General features: G+C 44.3%; 1 protein-coding gene across 1 annotated transcript in view; it reads right to left on the bottom strand.

Annotated features, from left to right (window-relative positions):
• Positions 1 to 6,507: 6,507 nt before the first annotated feature.
• Colgalt2 (collagen beta(1-O)galactosyltransferase 2) overlaps positions 6,508 to 21,517 on the bottom strand; it is a 98,019-nt gene continuing 83,009 nt past the window's right edge. The window contains exons 8-12 of the mRNA XM_048809853.1: positions 19,639 to 19,745; positions 13,877 to 14,009; positions 12,693 to 12,820; positions 10,658 to 10,864; positions 6,508 to 8,690 (exon numbers count right to left, since the gene is read on the bottom strand). Of these exons, the coding sequence (XP_048665810.1) occupies positions 8,414 to 8,690; positions 10,658 to 10,864; positions 12,693 to 12,820; positions 13,877 to 14,009; positions 19,639 to 19,745 (852 nt within the window). The 3' untranslated portion in view covers positions 6,508 to 8,413. The remainder of the gene's footprint in view (positions 8,691 to 10,657; positions 10,865 to 12,692; positions 12,821 to 13,876; positions 14,010 to 19,638; positions 19,746 to 21,517) is intronic.

Genomic DNA, 21,517 nt, shown 5'->3' with positions numbered 1-21,517 from the left:
GGGATTGTATCTGGAGTGTTAATCAGGAGGGTTCTGGGTTCCAGATAAGTCAGTAAGCCTTTTGGAAGCCCACTCAGGGTCAGGTGAAAAGCTGAGGGAAAGCCAGTTAGAGGGGGTCCTCCACCCGCATGTGTCATGAGCATTTGGGGGCAAGAATGATGTCCCTAAGAGACTTCCTTCGGAGAGGGTGCTTTGCCAGATTGCTAGTCACTCGGTGGGGACACCTTTTATAAAATCCAACTTGGATGTAGATCTGAGGTAGTACTTCGTGTTCCTCCTGACAGCCTTTCCCAGCTCCACAGTGGCTACCATCTAGATGATCTTGAAATCTTCCACAGTCGTCCAAAAGCCAGGAGGCCCTCTAGAAGGAGGAAAGTTCTTCCCAAAGGGCATATAGTCTGAGTCCAGTCAACAAGCCACATGATATCATAATTTATCTCATTATTTCCAAGTGTTTCTCAGCATTATTATTTTCCAATGGATTACTAAATGGACCCAAGTTATTATATTTAGGGGACCCTTAACAGATTTTGGGAACAGCCCAAGTAAGTTTCTTAAAATAGGAAATTCATTCTAGAAAACTAATTCCCTAGTTTTGTTCTTATCTAGGAACTGGGCTTGGTGACTTTTTGCCTGAGTGATACTGTCTTTAGATTTCTTCTTTTGGAGCATTTTCACATTCTTCATGCCACATAGGCATTCAGGAGGCATACAGTGTTGCTCATGTTCCCTGACTTTGGTGGCATCAAGACTTTCCCTGACACCAAACACCAGATCTTTTTCTACAGATGCCTAAAATTCCACCGTGAAAAGTTATTTGCACTGTGTTTTTTCATTGCTTTTTCCCCCTAGAATCTTTCCTAGAATGAAATACCTCAGGGAAGGATATATTAGTCTAGGCTAGACGAGATGGAAGCAAGCAACCAAGAAAACTCAGTAACTTAAACCAGTTTTATTTTTTCATCTATGTGACAGTATAATGCAAATCACACAAGTCTCTCTAATGGCTTTCCTCTAGTGGCCCAGGGATCTAGCCAGCTTCTGCCTTGCCACTCTACCATCTTGGTTTTTTTCCTTCATGTGATACTGATGGTAAAAAAGAGTGTGAACTTGAAAGTGTTCTGATTGCCTTAGATCAAAATGATGCATGTCACCCCCAGTCACAATTGACCAACCTGCAGGCCTTGGTCTAAGTGCAGGGAGCTGGGAAAGGTAGACCATGCGGAGCAGCTGCTGAGCACTGCTGTCTCGACCACAGAGGGGCCACCCATCAGAAACAGTGTTTGGAGAGATGGCAGTAAGGACTTGAGGTGGGACTGTATGGAGCAAAGGAAGAGTTGAAGAAGAAAGATGTTCTAGAAGCCTGGAAAATTCAATAAGAGTCAATCAAATTTAGATTTGATTTTAGATTTTAGATTCAGAATTTGGAAACTATTGTTGGGTCTGGTTTCTCGACATCTCTACTGAGGAGCCTGTGTCAAAGCAATTCATTCATTCAACAGATTGAGGACTCCAATGTATGTAATTCTTCCTTAAACCTTAAAATCATGTAGTCACTACCCACATGTGACATATGAAGTTGAGTCCCAGAACACTTATATTGTCCAGAGTTAGGGCAGGATCTCTGCATTGTCAAAACCCACTCTGAGCTTGTCTCACTGGGCTGAGCACTGAGTGAAACAGGCTTTCTGACAGACGCTCCCCCGTGGCCTCACGGAGCTGGAGGGGATGCCAGGATCCCTGGGCCCCATCCCCAGCCTTCCAGTCATGTGAGCTCATACAGCTGACCTTAGTTAGGTGGGCATTTGTGTGGTTCTTAAAGCCTCTAGAGAACATTCGAGTGGGCCAGAGCACTGCTGCCTGCTTTCCCAAGCACTATCCATCGCACAGTTGAGAAATCCCTTAAGGCTAGGATTACTGAGTTACCTCCCCAGCTAGCATCTGAATCCATTTCTGAGCATGGACTCGTCCCATGGTGGTTGGGACAGGTGGGAGCTGGGAAAAATCATCAGCCGAATGAAGAGATTGCCAGGAGAGCCAGCTCTAGGACCACCACCCAGCTGCTGTCAACTGGGGACCCCAGAAGGACTTCCCAGGACCCATTTCATCCCCTCACTGTTTACACCCAAGCTCCATGTGCTGTCTAGGTCCAGAATGAAAGGGGTGTGAGTACCTCAAAGTTAAAAGAAACAGGACAATGAACAGTGAGTGATACTCAAACTGTTTCTGAATTGCTCCTGCCGTTAAAAATAAAGAAGAAAAAAGAAAAAATCAAGGAGCCAATTTTGAAATGGGAGAAACATTCCAAATGAGATGTGAGCTTTTCCTGGACATCTCTTTTGGATCCTTGTGTATGCAATAACCAGCAGCAAAAATTAACAAAACGTTAATTGAGAATGTGCAGTATGATCTGCTGAATAAGAAATATATGGTATTTCATAGGTGGGAAGCACATAGAGGTGGAGCTACCAGCTCCTCTATGTATCAGGCTCTGGGTGTGTGTGTGTGTGTGTGTGTGCACGCACGAATGCGTGTGCAGGTAGAGAGAGGGGTGGGGGGATTGTGATTAAAACATTAGCTGTTAAAAAGCAAAACTGACTATCCACCAGAAACTTTGAGGTGGCTGCACTTTGGCGTGGTGGGATCTGACTGCCTAGAGATCCAGATAGTGGGCCACTGACTACGTTAGGCAAGTTACATTAGCCATTTCCTTATCTGAAAAGCTATCAATAATAGCTTCTACCTTTGAGGCTCATATAGTATTAAATGACAGTGCCCAAAGACAAAGCAATTTTCACTTTGGCTCACGACGCAAGAGTTAGATGCTGTTATTCCTATGAATGTGCTGGCTTCCAAGAAGCTGTGTCCTCAACCCCGGCCCCCTGCCTGGATGAGCAGCCAGGCCCGTCCAGATGCGATGTGAAAGTCTTGGAGATGGGCTTCAGTGTGTGGAACAGCACCCTGGGAAACTCTCAGCCTGCGGCTGCTTTGGGGAAAGACTGACTCATAGAATTGGAGAATGTCCAGGGCTCCTGCCAGAGAGGCTTGAGAGAGAGGCGTGTGGGTCCAGAGGCTTCACAGAGTGGATACAGAGAAGGAGGTTGATGGGAGGAGGCCCTGAGCGGGTGCCTCTGGGAACCAGAGGTACATGTCGTGCTCAGAGCCAGTGGGGACTCCTATCAGGAATCCACCTTCAGGGATGCTCTTTGCAGTCAGGGAGGGATATTTCTCTTACCAGAAGCGGCACTCCTGGGTCTTTCTTCTATCAGTCCAGCCCCCCTCAACTTTCCTGCAGGAAGGAGCACTGGGCTCCAAAGCCCCCATCCAGGGTGGCTCAGACTAAATTGTGAAGAGGAGCAGCCATGGGCATGGGGCACTGGACACCCCATGCCTTTGTGAACGGTTCAGCTCAACCCCACCTTAGTCTTTCTCACTGTTACGAGTTTAAAGGGATAAAGTAGTCACTTTAAGGACTAGGCTGTCACCACTTCCTTTTAGTCCCCTCCTACCACTACTTTCCCCTTTTGTTCTCCTTTTTTGGCCTGTGGGCCAGATCAAGGCCTCCAGCGACTGGCCTGAATTTCTCTCTCACCCCCTGTCCTTGAACTTGTCTCCTGGACTACGCTCTGGGCAGCAGAACTTTACTGTGTATGTGCTGCTCTGGAAGCTGCCTCTTCCTCCTCCTGCCACCTGTCCCCTTGCACTCAGCTCTGTGCGGGTTCCTCCGCTGTCCCTCGTCCCCACAGTGCATGCTGGTGTTTCACAGCAGCACTTAAAACCCTTTAGCTCACGCCATCATCGCTGGGGCCACTCAGCCCCCGTCTGGGGGTCTCCTTCAAACTTTTAAGTCCCTCTTGGGAAGGGACACGTTGACAGTGACTCTTAGATTCTAAGTTTGTCTACAAAACAGAGGGAGGGCTGCCCACTCCACCCTGAAAATCAAGTTCTCCCAAGAGCAAGAATCTGGCTGCCCCTAGGACAGGGAAGGCCCAGAGGAGCCCCTGGATCCATGAGGGCTCCAAAGCAGGTGCTCCACAGGCCGGAGCCGCTCAGATGTGGCAATTTTATTAAAATGCCCATCACCAAGGAAGCAAGCAGAAGAAACTACAGGAAGGGGTATTAAAATAAACTCAGGGAAGGCTGGGGATATAGCTCAGTTGGTAGAGTGTTTGCCTCGCATGCACAAGGTTCAGTCCCCAGCACCACAAAAATGAAACCAAAAACCAGCAAATGAAAAATAAAGAGAATCCGATCCACAGAGACGGCTCTTTATCTTTCCACCCCTCTTCAGGGTAGATGAGAGGATGGCTTTGGGCTGGGAAGCAGCACAGCTGGTGGGGCAGGAACAACCCAAGCAAAGACCATCTCAAACTTCAACGCATCCTTGAGAGAAAGCAAAAAAGAAGCAAATGCCAAGGGCACAGGTGGCCATTCTCCTGGCCTGCAACAAAATTTGACAAGCTGTCCATCCACCCCTTGCCCTGAATCCCATTCAATGTCTAAATCCTATGAATGTCATCTAAATTCCTCTTGTTCTGTGCTTGTCGTATGAGACGCCCCTTTCCAGGTAATCTTCTGTAACGTAATGTACTAAACCATCGCCACTTCCCTTCTCCAAGTGGGCAACAAAAAGCCCAGGCTGACTTCTCATGCTCGCCTCAGCTGCCCCACATCAGCGGCTTGCAGGGGGCCCTCACGCCCCTCTCCTCCCACCCCCACCCCGCCACACTGATCAGAACATGTCTGGGGGCAGCAGGTTCTTGTTTAATTAATAAACATCACCAGACATCATAATATGGGCATGCCGATGATTTCTAAGGCCGCCTACTCGTGATTATCTGACTCTGTCACCCAGTGAAGGAAGCCACCTTCATGTTACCAGAAATGGTTAGAGGGATTCCTTCCAACCATAAATGAAAAACCATAAGATTCCCTAGTTTGCGATCAAATGAGAACATTTCTTATTTTAGGTACCAACAGTTTCCTGGAAAATTCTGCATTTTTTGTCAGGAAAGTAACCAAACCTAGAATTCCCAAGAAACAACAGCTTCTGTAATTAGGATCAAAGAGCCCACACAGGGGAGGGAGCCACCTGACCTCACCCTTGCTCCCATCTGTCACGAATCCCCACACATCCCTAAGTCCTCGGTCCTTTTGAGTCTCCCGTCACCCCCAGGAGGTTCTTTTCACAGTCTTGCCTTTGCTGTGTCTAGAAAGCACCCCATCCCCACACCTACCCTATCCTCAGGCCCACCCCATCCCCACGCCCACCCCATGACCACACCCACCCTATCCCCAGGCCCAGTCCTCCTTCCTCTTCTGAACTGCCATTTGTTCTTCAAAACCAGCGCAAATCTCACCCCCTAGCAGAGCATCCCTGGCTGAACTCCTCAGCAGAACCAGGTTCCCCTCAGGGTCACAGTGCCCAGCACAGTCCTGAAAAAAGACAAGGCTCACACATGGTTTTTGAGACTGTAGGAAGCTGGATTTGAACTCCAAGGACTCACCCATCAGACCAACTGACAGTGGGGGAAATGTTCCCTATTAAACAAAACAACATAGAAGTCAAGCTAACATGGAGTCTCCTTTTTTTTTTTTTTTGGTTTTTGGTTTTGTGTCCTTGGCCTGTACAAGCATCTCGGTAGCTTTCTGTGATTGGATAGACTGCCTGTTAGGACACAGATACATGAGGGGCACTTCCCTCAACACCCTCCACAGGGGGCTTCTGTTTCTCTATTCCCTAGAATTCTCTTCAGTGTGCACACCAGAACCCACCAGCCCACGACAACACCCACTTCACAGGAGGGCAGTAGCCACCCTTTCTCAGTTGCCATGGGGATCACACAGCAGCGATGGTCTCTGGCCTCCGTTGTCCATGGTCTAGTGCAGACCCAGTGCTCCCAGCAGTGTTGGCCAATGACCAGTGTTTGAGGAACCAATGAACCATTATAACTTTAAGCTAAGTTTTTTGTTTTTAATTTTTCACAAAGAGTTCCAGAAGGCAAATAGTTCACCACTCCCCGACCCTGAAATAGCACAGCAAGACAGACAAAAGGAGGGTGCTGGAGGTCAGCTCCTTCTTTGGGATTCCTAAAGCAGACCCAAGTGGCCCCAAAGCAAGGCCATGTGTGGGTCCTCTGCAAAGTGTGGGTGCTCAGACCACAGACAGCAGCAGCAACACTGCTCAGGTGGGACTTGTCTATCCAGAAGACCCCACCTTGGATCTAAGAGGAACCCAGACAGGGTTTATCCAAACTCCAGAGGGAGAGAGCAGGTGTCAGGGGCAGAAGCAAAGGCCTCTCTACTGAGGTCTCACCTGAAAGCCAACAGCAAATGCCTTGGTTTATGACTAGAAAGGAGGAGGACACACACTGAGGTCAAAGCTCCTCTGGACTGCTGAAGAGAGGAGTTTCCCCCCAGAAATGCTAGATCTGCGGTTTACAGTGTTGACAAGAAAAGAAGGTTGCTTGGGATTCAGACCTGAGCAGAGAGAAGCAAAGACTGGGCTTACTGGGCCAGAACTTTATTCACAGTACAACAGTCTTAGACAAAAATTCTAAAATTTAAATCCAACATCTTTGAAAAACGAGAATTCTTAAACCCATCAGACCAGCTGATGGGGGGAAATGTTCCCTATTAAACAAAACAACACAGAACTCAATCTTCTCCCACTCCCAATACCCCAGCCGCCCACCCCAGAAAAGGAAATCATTAAAGCCAGGCACACTCGCACACATTCGTCTATGCAAACAAAATACCAAAGACCCAGGGAAGCCTTAGGATGAATCACCTAAGGATTTGTCACTAGCTCCCCGGATGCTCTTCCTACTTTTCTAGAAAAGAAGAGCCAGGCCCTGACAGCTGTCCAAACAGGAGAAACTGGAGTGGGGACAAGACCCCTCTTCTCAGCCCCGTGGCTTCTTATTCAGTGGAGAAGAATATCAAGAGTAAGGCAGGAGGGAAGGTGATGGTGGAGGATGTCCTAGGTGTCCGAGGATGACAGACGGTGCAGCTGGACGGTCTTGAGTCCAACTCTACATGTCACATACAATCAGTCTATGGGGGCAGCAGAATGGAGTTTCAGGGACATCTTCTGAGAAAGGTTGTCTACCTGGAATTTTGGCTCTGAGAGCTTCCCTGGTCATTGGTCTAAATCTGCTGTCCAGTCCATCATTTCTGATCAACGTCTCTCCATATGTGGAGAATAATTTGCTTCTCAATGGTTAGAATACCCCAGCATCAGGCCTCCCGGCAAGAGACAGGCTGCTCAGGAGACTCAGATGGTTGAGCCGATCGATGTGTCTATGCTGGCCACTCCCAGGGACGCAATGAAACCTCGCAACATCTGTTTCTCGGCCTCATCCTACAGACAATGTTTTCCCCACATTTTGTAAAATAAATAATTCAAAACAGAATGAAAAATCCAGGCAAGGACAATTGCTGGCCTGAAAATGTGCTTTGTCTCTCAACAGTGATTCATGAAATTCACCACCTGCAGCTCATTCCCAAGCTAAGGGGTGGAGCTCAGGGTGTAAGGTGCTAGCTACAGCCACACGGGAAACCCAGGACAGGGCAGGAACACCCCAGCTCCCCCCACATATATTACATTTATCTTTATAAATATAGCTTCTTGACCTAAGTGGCCGAAATAGCAAAGGCCAAAGGTTGAGGTTCACCTTCCTCAAATGTCTACCAAATTATATCCACATGGCAAACTGGGAATTCCAGTCGCCATAGATGGTCAAGGACCATGTCCCAGACAGACCCAATCACCCATCGCTACTGGATAATGAGGATAAGAATGTTAAAAATTCACTTTGTAATAAAGCTCATGACAGAATTTCTTTAAATAAAAGCCAGATTAATATGATTTTAAATGGTTTGATTTCCTCACTCAAAGGAAAAAAAACTTATTACGTACACAAATTTTCAAAGTCATAGAGCTTACACTAATAAATGTAGTTTAGTTGACTTTGAGTTTTCAAGGTCACATCTATTACATAAAATGGACAGTCCAGACTATGAATGAGGTCTAGCTGATTTGGCTGTTTTGACTGCCCATTTAATAATGTGACAACTTGGTGATCCCATCCCTTGGACAAGACTCTGAGCCACCCCTGTTGCCTCCCTGTCATGGGCAGCAGTATCATATGACTACTGAGCAGAACTGGGCGTCTGAACTGAAGTGTAACTTGGCAGTTCCCATAAAACCTATCTTGTAGCCATCCTAGGGAATTTGGGTTTAATTTCCTTATTCCTCTCCACTTTCAGAAATAAATTCATTTTGATCAATTACATGGGATCACTTTAGTTAGATGAACTGATCACTAAAAAAAAAAAAAAAAAAAATGGATAGCACTTTAGAAAAACCAAACAGTGATGGACCCATGGGTGTCATACTCCCTGGGAGATTTCATAGCTCGTCCCTCGAAGGCACATTGTCCACAGAAGTTGGTGATGGCAGAGCCTCTGTGTTTTTGGCATTGCTGTGGATATGACCCTGCTTCCGGGACTTCCAGGAATGTGTCCTGTCCCAGTCGGTGGCCACGGTCTCATTGTCCCAGATGGTCGAGGTCTCTGTGTCACTCAGATACCCTGGCTGGCCTGTGTAGTGTGTGGGGTAGATAAGCAAGGGTTCTGCGGAGAAGGCTTTCAGGTCTCTGGATTCATAATACTCCTTGTACTCAGCTCTGAAAACAAGAGATTCACAGGTACATGAGGGGGTAGAAAACTTAGGGAACAGCAGGAAAGAATCGGGGGCCCTTGCTGCTGGGAGCCATTAGCCAAGTAGGTATGACAATTTCCTTACCAGCATACCCCATGTTGCTGACATTTTGCAGTGACATTGAATGTAGGTGACCTTACTCAAGGACCAGGGCGGATTAGGGTGTTCCCGGTCTAAGATAATCGGGTTTAGGGCGTTCCCAGTTTAGGTTCCAGGTTTAAGTTTTAAGATTATTCCTGCTGGGAATAGGGCGTATCCTGCTGCCTGAGTTCCCCTTGAGTTCTCACGGGATTCAGACAGTATATTTTTGGGAGATAGAAGCCCAGTGGAGGTGGATTTGGGCAGAGAACGTGTATTTCCCCAGAACGTGATTGTAGACGGCTGGTGTGAGTTCGGGAATAAAGAGTTGCTGTTTGAATCTACAAGCTGTGTGGTGGCTCGTGATTGTGTGCCCAGCCAGACTGCGGCACCTTGCTAGTCATCTCTGAAACTACTAGGATTCATTTCATTATTTTTTTAAGTTGTGTTATTGTGGAAGACCTTGGGCTCCAAACACAATCCAGATTTCTTGAAAGCTTTCAGAAAATCTACACAAGCAAGCAAAAGGGTCAGGATATTTCTGTTGGAGTAATTTAAAGGAAGAGTTTCAGATCTTATTCTGAAAGTTAAAAATTAGGCTCTGTTGGACTTTAATGATAAACAAACATGACCATTTTACAAAAAATGCCCAGTTCCAGGGTTAAGACACCTGAGATCCAGCCAGCAGCGATAGGTAAGTGACATGGTGAAGCGTTGGATACATGCCAACTAGAATTTGCATTTGAGTTTCTTACAGCTGTTACAGCTGCCTTCAAGTCTAAAGTAGAGGGACAACTTGACCCCCTCCCAGGGCTCCTGTGCAGGTTACATGAGTTGACATCGGAACAGCTTCTTGGTCTGCGTGCAATGGTAATTGAATAAGGATTGATGTCCCTTCTGTTTCTGCCAGGGCACACAGGTAAAGTCGGTCTCTCATATGCCAGATGAAAGAGTGAGGGGCTCCATTCTTCAGTGGATGGGAGACAAAGTGAACAGGATGCAGTCTGGGAAATTTCAACAGCTAAAATGAAGCCATCTAGTTGGAGATCACCCAGAAGCAGAGAAAGAACCAAAGTCAGAGACTGGTCTCCTGCTCCGTTCCTCAATTTAATAACCATCGATGGAGCCAGTTTTATGTGTAGTATTTAGGCTAAGCTCTAAGGATGCAGATGTGAGTGTTCCTGCCCTCAAAGGATTCACTGCTTATTTAGGAGACGACAGGTAAACCACTATCTGCCACACTTTCTGATCAGTGCTAGGTCAGAGTAAGCGCCTGGGCTGTGGGAATTCTGAGCATCACACCACCTTCTTCCATGGACACCCTACTCAGATGCCACCTCCACACCCCTGGACTTCTCACACACCTCTGTGACTTCAAAAATTACTATATATCAACAGGATTTGCTTATGAGTCCATGTTTCCAACCAGATTATGAACTCTGAAAGGATGGGTACCATTGCCCAGCCAATTGTGCAGACACAAAGTCAGCTGAATGAACTGAAAAAATTGGGGTGCTTCAAAGGGTAAGACCTTCATCTTAAAGTGTGTGAGGTTATGGAAGTAAGAAGGATAAAGACAAGTAAAATCTGAGCAGGCTATGATTCTACACACTGGACCACAGGGCAAAACACTCACCTTCTCTGCCTCATCTTACCCATCTGTTAAAGGGGGGTAGTGGCTTGAGTCAGTGTCTCCTGGTTATGGTTATAACCATAACCATAAGATCATTTAGGAAACCAGAAAGATAATTTGGGAAAGCAGTACCACTTTAGAAAGCATCAAGTTCTACCCAGAAAGTGTAATTTGTAAACAGGCTATGCCCAAGGGACAGGCAGGTAGTGGAAGGTACTCACACAGGATGCTTGTTGTACATGATTGGCAGAAATTCATCCACTGGCAGCATCTTCCCAAAAGGATTAGCTCCAACCAGCTTCTGTGCTCCTTCCAAAGAGATGACATAGCCCAGCGTCCAGTAGGAATAGTCCGCTTCGACCAGATTCCCCACGTTGGGCACCGCTTTCTCTGGCTCTTTTACTTGCATTCTCTTCCTACCAATGTAACTAAAAGGAAAGGAGAGGAGGAGAAAATTTCAACTTGAACATTAATAAGAATGAGCACCACTGTTAATAACATGCTAAAATAATAATATTTGGATATATTAGGTTAAATAAAATGTATTTTAAAACACTAATTTCACCTAATTTATTTTAACCTTTTAATGTGATTACTAGAAAATTTAAAACACCATATAGGGCTCACGTTATATTTTTATTGAAGAGAGCTCGCTCCCTAGATGATTCCAACAACTTGGTCTATTATCTCATTCATCGTTTCCTTTCTCTGTAAAAATTTAATGTAGCAACCATGGATAGATTAGTAGCATTTGTGTTTGGGCTTAACTGACATTTGTTTCTTCTTCATTTTAGAAAGTGAGAAGTAAAACTTGAAACTGTTGCAGGGTTTTTAAGACTATACAATATATTTTAATGACACATTTTTACTGGATCCATCTGTGGATTTAGAATACTTTAAAATACTTCTTCCCCGGGTCCTTATCAGGACAGCCGTCACTCCCTGGATGTGTTGGTACTTTGTTCTGAGAAATGTGCCAACCAAAGTACCGGTGGACAGGGATGGACTCCAAGGATAAGCCTTGGATTTCCTGAGCTGAGTCTTCTGTGATTACGAGGCTTAAGTGGAAGCCACCTTCAGACATGTCACATGGCTCTGCACCCGAGAGGCCTCCACCCCAGGAGGCAGGCGCAGGTTCAAAAGGACTGAAGTGCAGAGACTTCTAGAGGATGTGAGAAGAACAGTGATCTCGAGGGACTGTGCTGCATGCCAAACGGAGTCACATGACAGACATCTGCCTGGGAGCCGGTGTCTTTATTGCATAGTGCTGATTTAGGGCCTATTTCCCATGAGTTAGTTGGGCCATTGCTGGGTTCCTTTTGAGCTCAGACTGGCCCATTTTCTGAGAGAACAGATATGGCACCTGGGTCTACGGTTAAGAGTCCCCCAGGCGGTGGGGGGGAACAGGGTCAGCTGGGCTGCTGCAGCTGCTCCAAGGATCAGGCTCTGACCTGACAAAGGGCCTGTGTCACGCAGCTGGGGAGCAAACTAAATGCTTGGGAATTTTCTGCCTCATTGGAGGGAAGTAGTAAGAGCTGTTTTGCTTTAAAAGAAAATGAGAGAAGAAAAAGAAAAGAAAGAGAAAGTAAGGAAGGAAAGAGGGAGAGACCAGGAGGAGGAACAAAGGAATGAAGAGAGGGAGGGAAGGAGACAGAGAGAGAAACTCAGTTGCTAACGGCTGTCCACAGGGAGCATGAACTCAGCCTCAGCTGGCAGCTGCCCTCCCTGGAGAGCCTGGTTCTCCTGCATTGACCTCAGAACCTCCCCAGCCCAGCGGTCATTGTTGTCCTTATTGGACAGCCTCCCCTGCTGAGCCTCCTCCTCGCACCCCATGGGGCTGCAGAGGGCTCACTCTCCCTGGAGCTGAGGTCTGACTATGCCATGCCTCTCCCCTCCAATGCCTGCCTCCTCTCCCTCTCCATACCCATTCACGAGCCCTGGACTTCATGGGTGAGATGTCCACTGTGTTCCCAAGTGGTGCTTGGTGCCACTCACGGCTGCTCTGTCAGAAGGATCTGCGGGCAGATTCCCATCTCATAGAGCATCTCCCATAGTGTCTCGTCCTGAAGGAGATGGGTGCAAAACCCAGGGGCTAACCTCCACCCACTTGTTGTATCTGCAAACATTTATGATGAGAAAACCAGGCACACTGAAGCTTGACTCTCTCTCCTACCAGCTGGGGAGGCAGGACATTCTGTCCCTTGGAAAGGACTGAGTGCCCTGCACGTTCTCTAATAAGCTTGTGTTGTCACTCACATCAGTTCCCAGTCCAGCTCAGCCTGGTCAATGTCATCCATTAGCTTCATCAGCTTCTTCTTAAACTGATGCTCAAAGCGCACATCATCCTCGATTACGAGAGTCTTCTCCAGTTCCCGGTCAATTACCTACAAAGGTCATCAGTGAGGAGACACCCTGTGAAAAGTTTGACACTCACTTTTTATTAGATAAATAAGTATTGGAATAAGTATTGGAAAGTCAAGGGTATAGTAGCTCATAACTGGACTCTTAAGTAAATGTTCCTCTACAGAATAAAGGGTAAACTATGGTATATTCACAGCAGTGAGGAGGTCTGATCTGTAACTGAGTGCAATGTTACAGGCGAATCTCCCCAATACAATGCTGAGAGGCTTCACGGACTGTGAGATTTCATTCATATAAAAGAAAGTACAAAAAGAAGCAAAGCTGTGTCTTGCTCTTGGGAGTCAGGATGGTGATTACCCTTGGGGAGGTGACCAAGGGGAAGTACAGAGAGGGGCACTTCTGGAAAGCTGGTAACCTGTCTCTTGATCCAGATGTTGATTAATACAGGTGTGTTGTTCCGTTTGTGAGATTTATTCGAGCTGTATCTTTATATATATATATATTGCATGTCATTAAAGTTTAAAGGAAAAAAAAAAGACATGAACTGGACCATCAAATGAGAGAAGGTACTTTACTTTAAGATTCTTTATTTGGGGACTCCTTCTTTTCTTGCAGGAGCTGACCCTTATTTGGGAACCCCACACTCCAATCAAGAACTTGATCTGTAAGACCTGGGGTCAAGTTTCAGCTCTGCCTCCTCTTACCCAGTTGAGTTATTTAATAACTTCCTCTTGGGTAAAAGGTCTGTCCTCCTAACCCACCCGTGAGACTTCTGTGTGACTTCCTGTATCAAGTCACACAACCACTGCTAACATGACAGATGGGTACAGGCATTCCTGTTGGTAAGGAGAATGAACTAACAGGAGTAAGGCTCCCGGGATGTGGCTCTCTTCCCCTGTCAGTGTCCCAGGGGGCACCAGGGCTACTGGCCTTGGGCCACAGGGAGTCATAGGCAGGAGCAACCCACTGCCTTCCAGAAAAGTCACAGGCTCACTTGCCCTCTGGTCCTAATCCCCTCAACATCCCATTCTTCTTTCTCCTCGTTACAAAGCTGCACCTCTAAATCAAGCATCATTTACCTCTTTCCAGACAGAGTAGTGACTAAGAAAGCAGCCGATCTCACCCCTGGTTAAAGGCCTGGAGGAGTAGGGGTCTCGGTAACCTGGCAGCATTTCAATATTCAAGGCCTTCAGCTGGCTTGTGTTGAGAGCCCTGCAGGACAGAAAGCAGGGCTGAAAACACAGGTCGGGGCATCCTCACCCCGTGGCCCCCACAGAGAATCCCAGGGGTTTCCCAGAGCCGCTACACACAGAGAGAAGGACTTCTCAGTTTCCTGTTATTCTGTATGAGTTACTCAAGGTTAAAGTGTCACAGTGGCATCATGAGGTGTGTGGAGACTGAGATGGTGTCTCTCATTGTCATACACCACCGTGGTGCCCAACATGCTTCTAAGTATCTGAGGTTGTCTGAAAACTTTCCAAAAAGTGCTCTCTTGATGCAGGAAAAGTGGTTCCTAGGAGCATTCAGTACAGCCAGGAAGAAGAGAGGAAGGGTGGGGTTAGGAAGCGTGTGCCTCTGTGGGTCTTTCCTTTGGACCTAAAATTAAAACAATGTTGATGATAAAAATAAATAGGAATCATTTCCAAAATGGTAGTGTGCGGGACTCTGAAAATCCGCTCATCCATAAAAGTAATGAGGACACTGGTGAAAATTGTCACAGTCAGCTTTTCTAGAACTCTGAAAATTAGCTAAACAATTACAACAATCCAAGGAATAGTTATTTAAAAACAAACAAACAAAAACCCCTACAGAGTCTCTGTAAGCACAGTGAGCTGCGTGGAGCTAACTCCAGCCCTAAACCTCATCCCAGCCCTACAGAAGTCTCGAAAACCAGCGCCTCGCAACTATTTTATAGCTGTGAAAACAGCCACCTCCTAGCCACTGGAAGAGACAGGGTGGATTAGGACTCTCCTGAAGACCTGTCCCTGCAAAACAATCCCTATTCAACCTCTCTGGCAGTCCCTGAAAAGCTCCTTTCTCAGACCTTGTCTCGATTTGACCTGACTCAGGTTCATTCTCTGTGAACAGTCCTCTCTGCAGAGTATGTCAAAAAACCACCAGTAGCAACCGCTTACGTTACAACGACCCAGGCAGCATGACCAGTGAAGGCGACGGGAACACCTAAAGGAAACATTTTAAAGGAAAAACCAAGGAATAAGATGTCCATAGGGAGCTTTGAAAAGCTCCGGCATATTCTTTTTTTTTTTAATATTCTTTTTAATTGTCAATAGACCTTTATTTTATCTATTTATATTCGGTGCTGAGAATTGAACCCAGGGCCTCACACGTGCTAGGTAAGCTCTCTACCACTGAGCCCCAGCCCCAGCTCTCCAGCATATTCTTGAGAACTAGAAGATTCTAGATGTATTCAAGGGTGAGTACCCCCCCCCCAAAAAAAAGACCTGAGAGGAACCTGATAAGACCTCTGGCTGACCTTGAGGACCTGGGGGAAAAGGTGGTAAAGGCAAATGGGCTGAACACCGCATTCAGAGACAGAGATCAAGTTTAAAAACATCCAACTATGTGCTGTCTACAAGAGACATAATTTAGATATAAAAAACTCAAATAGATTGAAAGTAAAAGGAGGAAAAAGATAGACTGTATCTTATTATTTCACAATACCAAATAGTAACCACAAGAGAGCTGGAGGAGCTACGTTAACATCAGATAAAATAAGGCTCTAGAGAAAATTTCTACTAGACACAAAGGCAGATGATAAAATCCATCAGGAAGTTAAAACAATTATAAATACATATGTACTTAATGCAGATTCCCCAAACACAGAGTGGAATCTAGCAGAACTGAAAGGAGAAATAGACGATGCAACATTCATAGTGGGAGACTGTAATATCCTGCCTTCAACACTGGACAGAAGAACTAGGTTAGAGAACAAAGAAATAGGAGACTTGAATAGCATATGAAGCAACTGGACCTGAGAGACATCTGTAGAACACTCTGTTCACAAGAGCAAAATACCATTGTTTCAAGTGCACTTGGAACATTCTTTAAGAGAGATCATATGTTAGGCCATAGGGACCATATAGACCATAAATCAAGCCTTGGTATACTTAAAAAGGACTGAAATCATACTAGGTATGTTCTCCAATTACAATGGAATGAAATTAAAAATCACAAACAAAGGAAATTTGGGGAATTCATAAATCTGTGAAATTAACACATTCCTAAACAATCACTCCATTAACTTAATGGAGAAAGCATAATGAAAACTAGAAAATATTTTGAAATAGAAAAAACATAGTATACCCAAACTGACCATGTATGACTTCCGTCTATGAATATGCTACATTACTTTGACAGACTTTCACATATTAAACCAAGCATGCAATTCAGGAATAAATTTCGTTTGATTGTGCTGTATAATCCTTTTTGTATGTTGCTGGGTTCTATTTGCCGTTTTCTTGAAGGTTTTTGCATCTGTATTAATGAGAGATAGTGGTCCGTAGTTTTCTTGCAATGTCTTTGGTTTTGTATTAGAACAATACTGGCTTCATAGAATCATCTGGGGTACGTTCCCTCCTGTTCTGTTTTTGAAGAGTTTGTTAAGCGTTAGTATTAATTCTTCTTTAAATATCTGGCAGAATTTTCCAGTGAAGCCATCTGGTTGTGGACTTTTCTTTGTGGGAATTTTTTGATTACTAACTCGCCTTCTTTACTTGCTCTATGTTTATTCAGAATTTCTACTTTTTCCTTGGGTCGATTTCAGTAGTTTACATCTTTCTGTCAATTCATCCATTTCATGGAAGTTATCTAATTTTAGCCAATGATTGTTCACAGTATAATCCTTTTTACTTTTGTAGGATCTGTAGGAATGTCCCCTCTTCTGTTTTTTATTTTAATCATTGGATTCTAGTCATTTTTTAAATTCATCAACCTACGTAAAGTATTTTTTGATCTTATCCAATAACCATTCTTGGACATTCTCTATTATTTCTCTGTTCTTTCATTCATTTATTTCAATTGTAGTCTTCATTATGTTCTTTTCCTACTTGATTTGAGGTTAGTTTGCTTTTGTTCTTGTAGTTTCTTAAAGCGGTTGGTTAGATTATCTATTTGAGATCATCTGTTTTTAACATAGGCATTCATAGCTGCAACTCCCCCCTGGAAATCCTGTTACATGTTTTGGCACACTGTGTGTCATCTCAACAGCACAGAAAAAAGCATTTGACAAAATCCAACATTACTTTCATGATAAAAATACTTCACAAAATAGGAATAAAAGGCAACTTCCCCAACCCCAGGCCTTCTGTGAAAAACCCACAGCAAACATCATACTTAATGGGGAAAGTCTAGTTGCTTTCTTTTGAACACAAGGATGCTTAAACACTGAACCATATCCTCAGCTCCCCACCTTTTATACACATTTTATTTAGAGACAGGGTCTTGCTGAGTTGTAAAGGACCTCACTAAGTTGCTGAGGCTGGCTTTGAACTCAATCCTCTTGTCTCAGCCTCCCAAACCACTGGAATTACAGGTGCATGCCATTGCACCTGGCATAGATGCTTTTCTTAAGATCTGGAACTAGATAAGAATGTCTTCTTTCACTTTATTCAATATTGTACCTGAGGATCTAGCCAGGGTCGTAGGTGAGACAAAGAAATAAATGTATGCGGATTGGAAAAGATAAAGTAACACTATTTCTAATTGCAAATGACACTATCTTGCACACACAAAAAAGTCCTAAGGAATGTGTGCCTGCACACACTATTCAGCAAGGTTGCAGGATACATGATCAATGTACATAAATCAATCATGTTTCTATATATCTAACTCTGAAAATGAAATTACAGAAATAATTCTCTTACCATAATATAAAAGATATTATTTAAGAATAAATTTCACAAAATAAATGCAAGACTTATAAAGTAAAAGTAATGAAACATCATTCAAGGAATTACAGAAGATCTACAAAAATGAAAAGACATGCTGTGATTATCAATCATAAGACTTCATGTTGTTAAGATAGCAATACTCCCCAAACTGAGCTACAGATTCGATGTGATTCCTATCAAAATCCAAGCTGCCTGACTTTGTGTGTATGCAAGTTGACAAGATAGTCCTGAAATTCATAGGGAAATGCAAGGGACCCAGAATAGCTAAAACAATCTTAAAAAAAGAATGCAAAGTTGAGGGACAAATATTTTCTTACATACATTGCCACAGTCAACAAGCCAATACAGCACAGGCATAAGGACAGATCTATCAATTAATTGGATGGAATTAAGAGTTCAGAAATAGACCTTTACATATATGGTCAATTAATCTTTAACAAGGGTGCCAGAAAATTCAGTGGGGGAGATAACAGTCTTTTTACAAATGATACAAGGACTCCTAGATATCCATATACAAAAGAATAAATTTGGACCCCTACCTCACAGCATATATAAAAAATATATCTCAATAGATCAAAGACCTAAATGTAAGGGATAAAACTACAGAAATATTAGTAGAAAACAAAATATTAAGTCTTCATGGCTTTGGGTTTGAATTTGAATTCTTAGATATGATACCCAAAGCACAAGCAACAAGAACAACAACAACAAATTGGATTTAATCAAAATTAAAAAACTTCTTTTTCTGCTTTAATGATGTCGTCATGAAACTGTGACAATTCACAAACTGGGAGAAAATATTTGCAAATTATAGATCTGGTAAGGGACTTGTATTCAAAACACATAAAGAATTCTCATGGCTCAACTAGTTTCCCTGGTCCCTAAAGGGGTCAGGGGTTTGGGGAGGTGTTTAAAAACAGTGGTTCCCAAACTCACCCAAGAATAGAGCTACTGGATTTAGCAAGCAAAAGCACAGAAATAGCAATCGAATTTAAATTGCAAATAAACAATGAAAATTTGTTTTTGGTATAGCTAAGTCCCATGTAATGTTTGGGACAAAATTCAACCGAATATCCAGTATTTCATATGGCAACTCTCCCCAAGAATTATTTTGAGGCTTCTTACAGGCAGTTCCTGGGTCCACCCCTCGAGATCACGATTTAACAAGTCTGAAAAGAAAAGCAATGTGGTGTCCTGGTAACCATCGCTGGGACTATCTGGGGGAGTCACCTTGAGAAACTCTGATGAGATTCTCTACGGGAGTCATAAGAACTTGAGCAGCTGCTAGCCACACCCGTTAGTTGGCACTATGTAAACAGAGAACAATGCCACTCATATTCTTAACCAGCATCTAACAGGGAAACTCATGTTTTGCAAAAATCTGTGCCTTGAAATAGTTTGGGGTGGCAAAAAAAAAAAAAAAAAAGGCAAAGCAAAGCAAAACAGCAGCAAAAGAATCCAACTGGGTTTCTCTGTGTGATTTTCCTGCCATATTCCCAGGAAATATGGCCACTCTGGTCATCGCAGGTGGGCTGTGGCATGTGCCTCACACTATAGGACATGGAGACCTTTATGTGGTTTTCTGCTTACTTTCTTCAAGTCTAGACACCTCAAGTTGACATTCCTTCTTCTGTCACAACACAGAAAGCTGGGAACCACCAGGGCTATTGCAAGAATGGTCAGAGACAGGGGACAATCAAGTCCAATGTGAGTCTTCAGTGTCATGCAGACCAAAGGTCACCAGTTGGGAAGTGGACCTCAGGCCTGTCCTACATGGTGAAACTAACTTCAGTGCTACCTAATGGCATCTGTGCAATGTGTCCATCCCTAACGACCAGGACACTTGAAGCCTCAGACAGGACTAACTCCCTGTCAGAGAAGACACCTCCCCTCTCCAACCACATCTGCGCAGGGAGTCAAGCCCCACTCACTTCCCATCCACCGCTTCAACTATCTTGACCGCGATCTCCTGTTCATAGAGCGTGCGCAGCATCCGGTCCCGCCTGTCCTTTCTGCGTTTGAGGTTGATCATGAAAATCTAATGCAGGAGGCAAAAGGGGGGAAATAAAAACAACCATAAATGACCCCATCTTATTTCAAGCTGTTTGAAAAGTTTAGCAAATGTTAGGGTCAAAGTTTAAGGTAAGACAAGGAAAGGACAGGAAAACTACTGTGAAGATTTGCTTTTTAAAAACATTTTTTAGGGCTGGGGTAGTGGCTCAGTGGCAGAGCGCTTGCCTAGCATGTGTGAGATACTGGGTTCAATTCTCAGAACCACATAAAAATAAGTGAATAAAATAAAGAGCCATCAACAGCTAAAAAGAAATTTAAAAAACAAAAATATTTTATAGAGGAAAAATGAGCTACTTTCAAAATATTATCATTGGTAGTGACTTAACTCTTTGTTCCTCTGATATTCACTGATAAACATGTTCTCTCTACTGTTGAGAAAGCTCAAAAAGTTATTCTTCATGAGGCCAAAGATGAATTAAACCCAATACAGCCCTGAGGGGTAGGAAGCCTCCTGCCAGGTGGTCAAATTGATAGGCAGTCTCAGGGTAGGTCTTGTTACTTGCTGAGGGTTTGCCTTGGGTCAGTTTCTGTGTCAGTATCCTCATCTGTGAAATGGGATAATAATGGTCCCACCTCACCAGTAATACACAGATAAATCCACTGGATAAATTTAACATCATTCAAAAAAATAAGAAAAATCTAAAGTCTTCCTATGCTGCTTTTATTTCCAAAGGTCCCAAAATGAATAATCGAAGCCTCTATTTTAGTAGCTTCCTTGCCAGAATTCTCCAACTCCCGTAGAAACTAAGGTAGAAACTAAAGAAAAGGAGCCCTGTTCTTGGGGGTGGTTCTTGGATAAAGGAGGGAAGGAAAGACCCAATTTTGACACTAAGTGGAAATGCTATTATTCCAGAAAATATGGGAGAAAATACAGGAAAAAATATGGAAAATTATGGCAATGGAAAGAGACAAACGGCCCTTGGAGGTGCAGAAGAGCAAGGCTTATTCACACACATGTACATATGTGTACATGCACAGTGCAGGCTCAGCAGAATCTTCTCCAAAGGCTGAGCACAGCCCTTTGTTCTCAGTGTCTTTTCTACAGTACAGACTTGCAGGTTCCAAGATGGTTCCATGCAAGTAGCTTTCATCCCTTCCCTTTTCTCCAGGCAGCTCTGGTTCCTGCCCCAGCTGCTGAGCAAGTGTGATCACAGAAACAGAAACTAGCAGGTTGCAGCTATTAACAGAGACAAAACAAAGCATCTTGGGCAGGAGTTGCAGCTTCACTGTGGAAAGGACACCTTTGGGTCTGTGACGTAAGGTAGAATGGAGTACAGATCCTCCCCCACGAGGGCTGTGTTCTCCTCCTCACCTTGGCCTGGGAATCCCCAAGGGCTGCATGACTAATACACAAAAGGCTGCTCTAAGGAATCACAGGCAATGAGGCTCTCCCGGCTATTCCAGATTTAAGGAACCACAGAAAAACCTAAAGCCTTGTGACTGTGATCACGGGCAAGTAGCATTTTAATAAGATCTTCTTGCTAGAAGCAGTAAAAATTGATTTTCAATGTTCAATTAGCCCTCCAAAGTGGGAAGACTTTAGCAGTCAGCAAGAAATGATCTTGACGCAAAACACAGTGAGGGAGAAACCTACAGGAATAAGTCAGAGGATGCTGACTTCATCCCAATGAAACACCCGTATGACTTCTATAACATCTGTATGCCTCTATGAAAAGAGGGAGCTGATAGAGGATAGGAAAGGCAGCAGAACACAACAGACACTAGTACGGCAACATG

Source organism: Marmota marmota, unplaced genomic scaffold, assembly GCF_001458135.2.
Source record: "Marmota marmota marmota unplaced genomic scaffold, marMar, whole genome shotgun sequence".
Lineage (NCBI taxonomy): Eukaryota > Metazoa > Chordata > Mammalia > Rodentia > Sciuridae > Marmota > Marmota marmota.
Note: the sequence above shows the minus strand (reverse complement) of the source record. Positions and strands in the feature narration are given on the sequence as shown.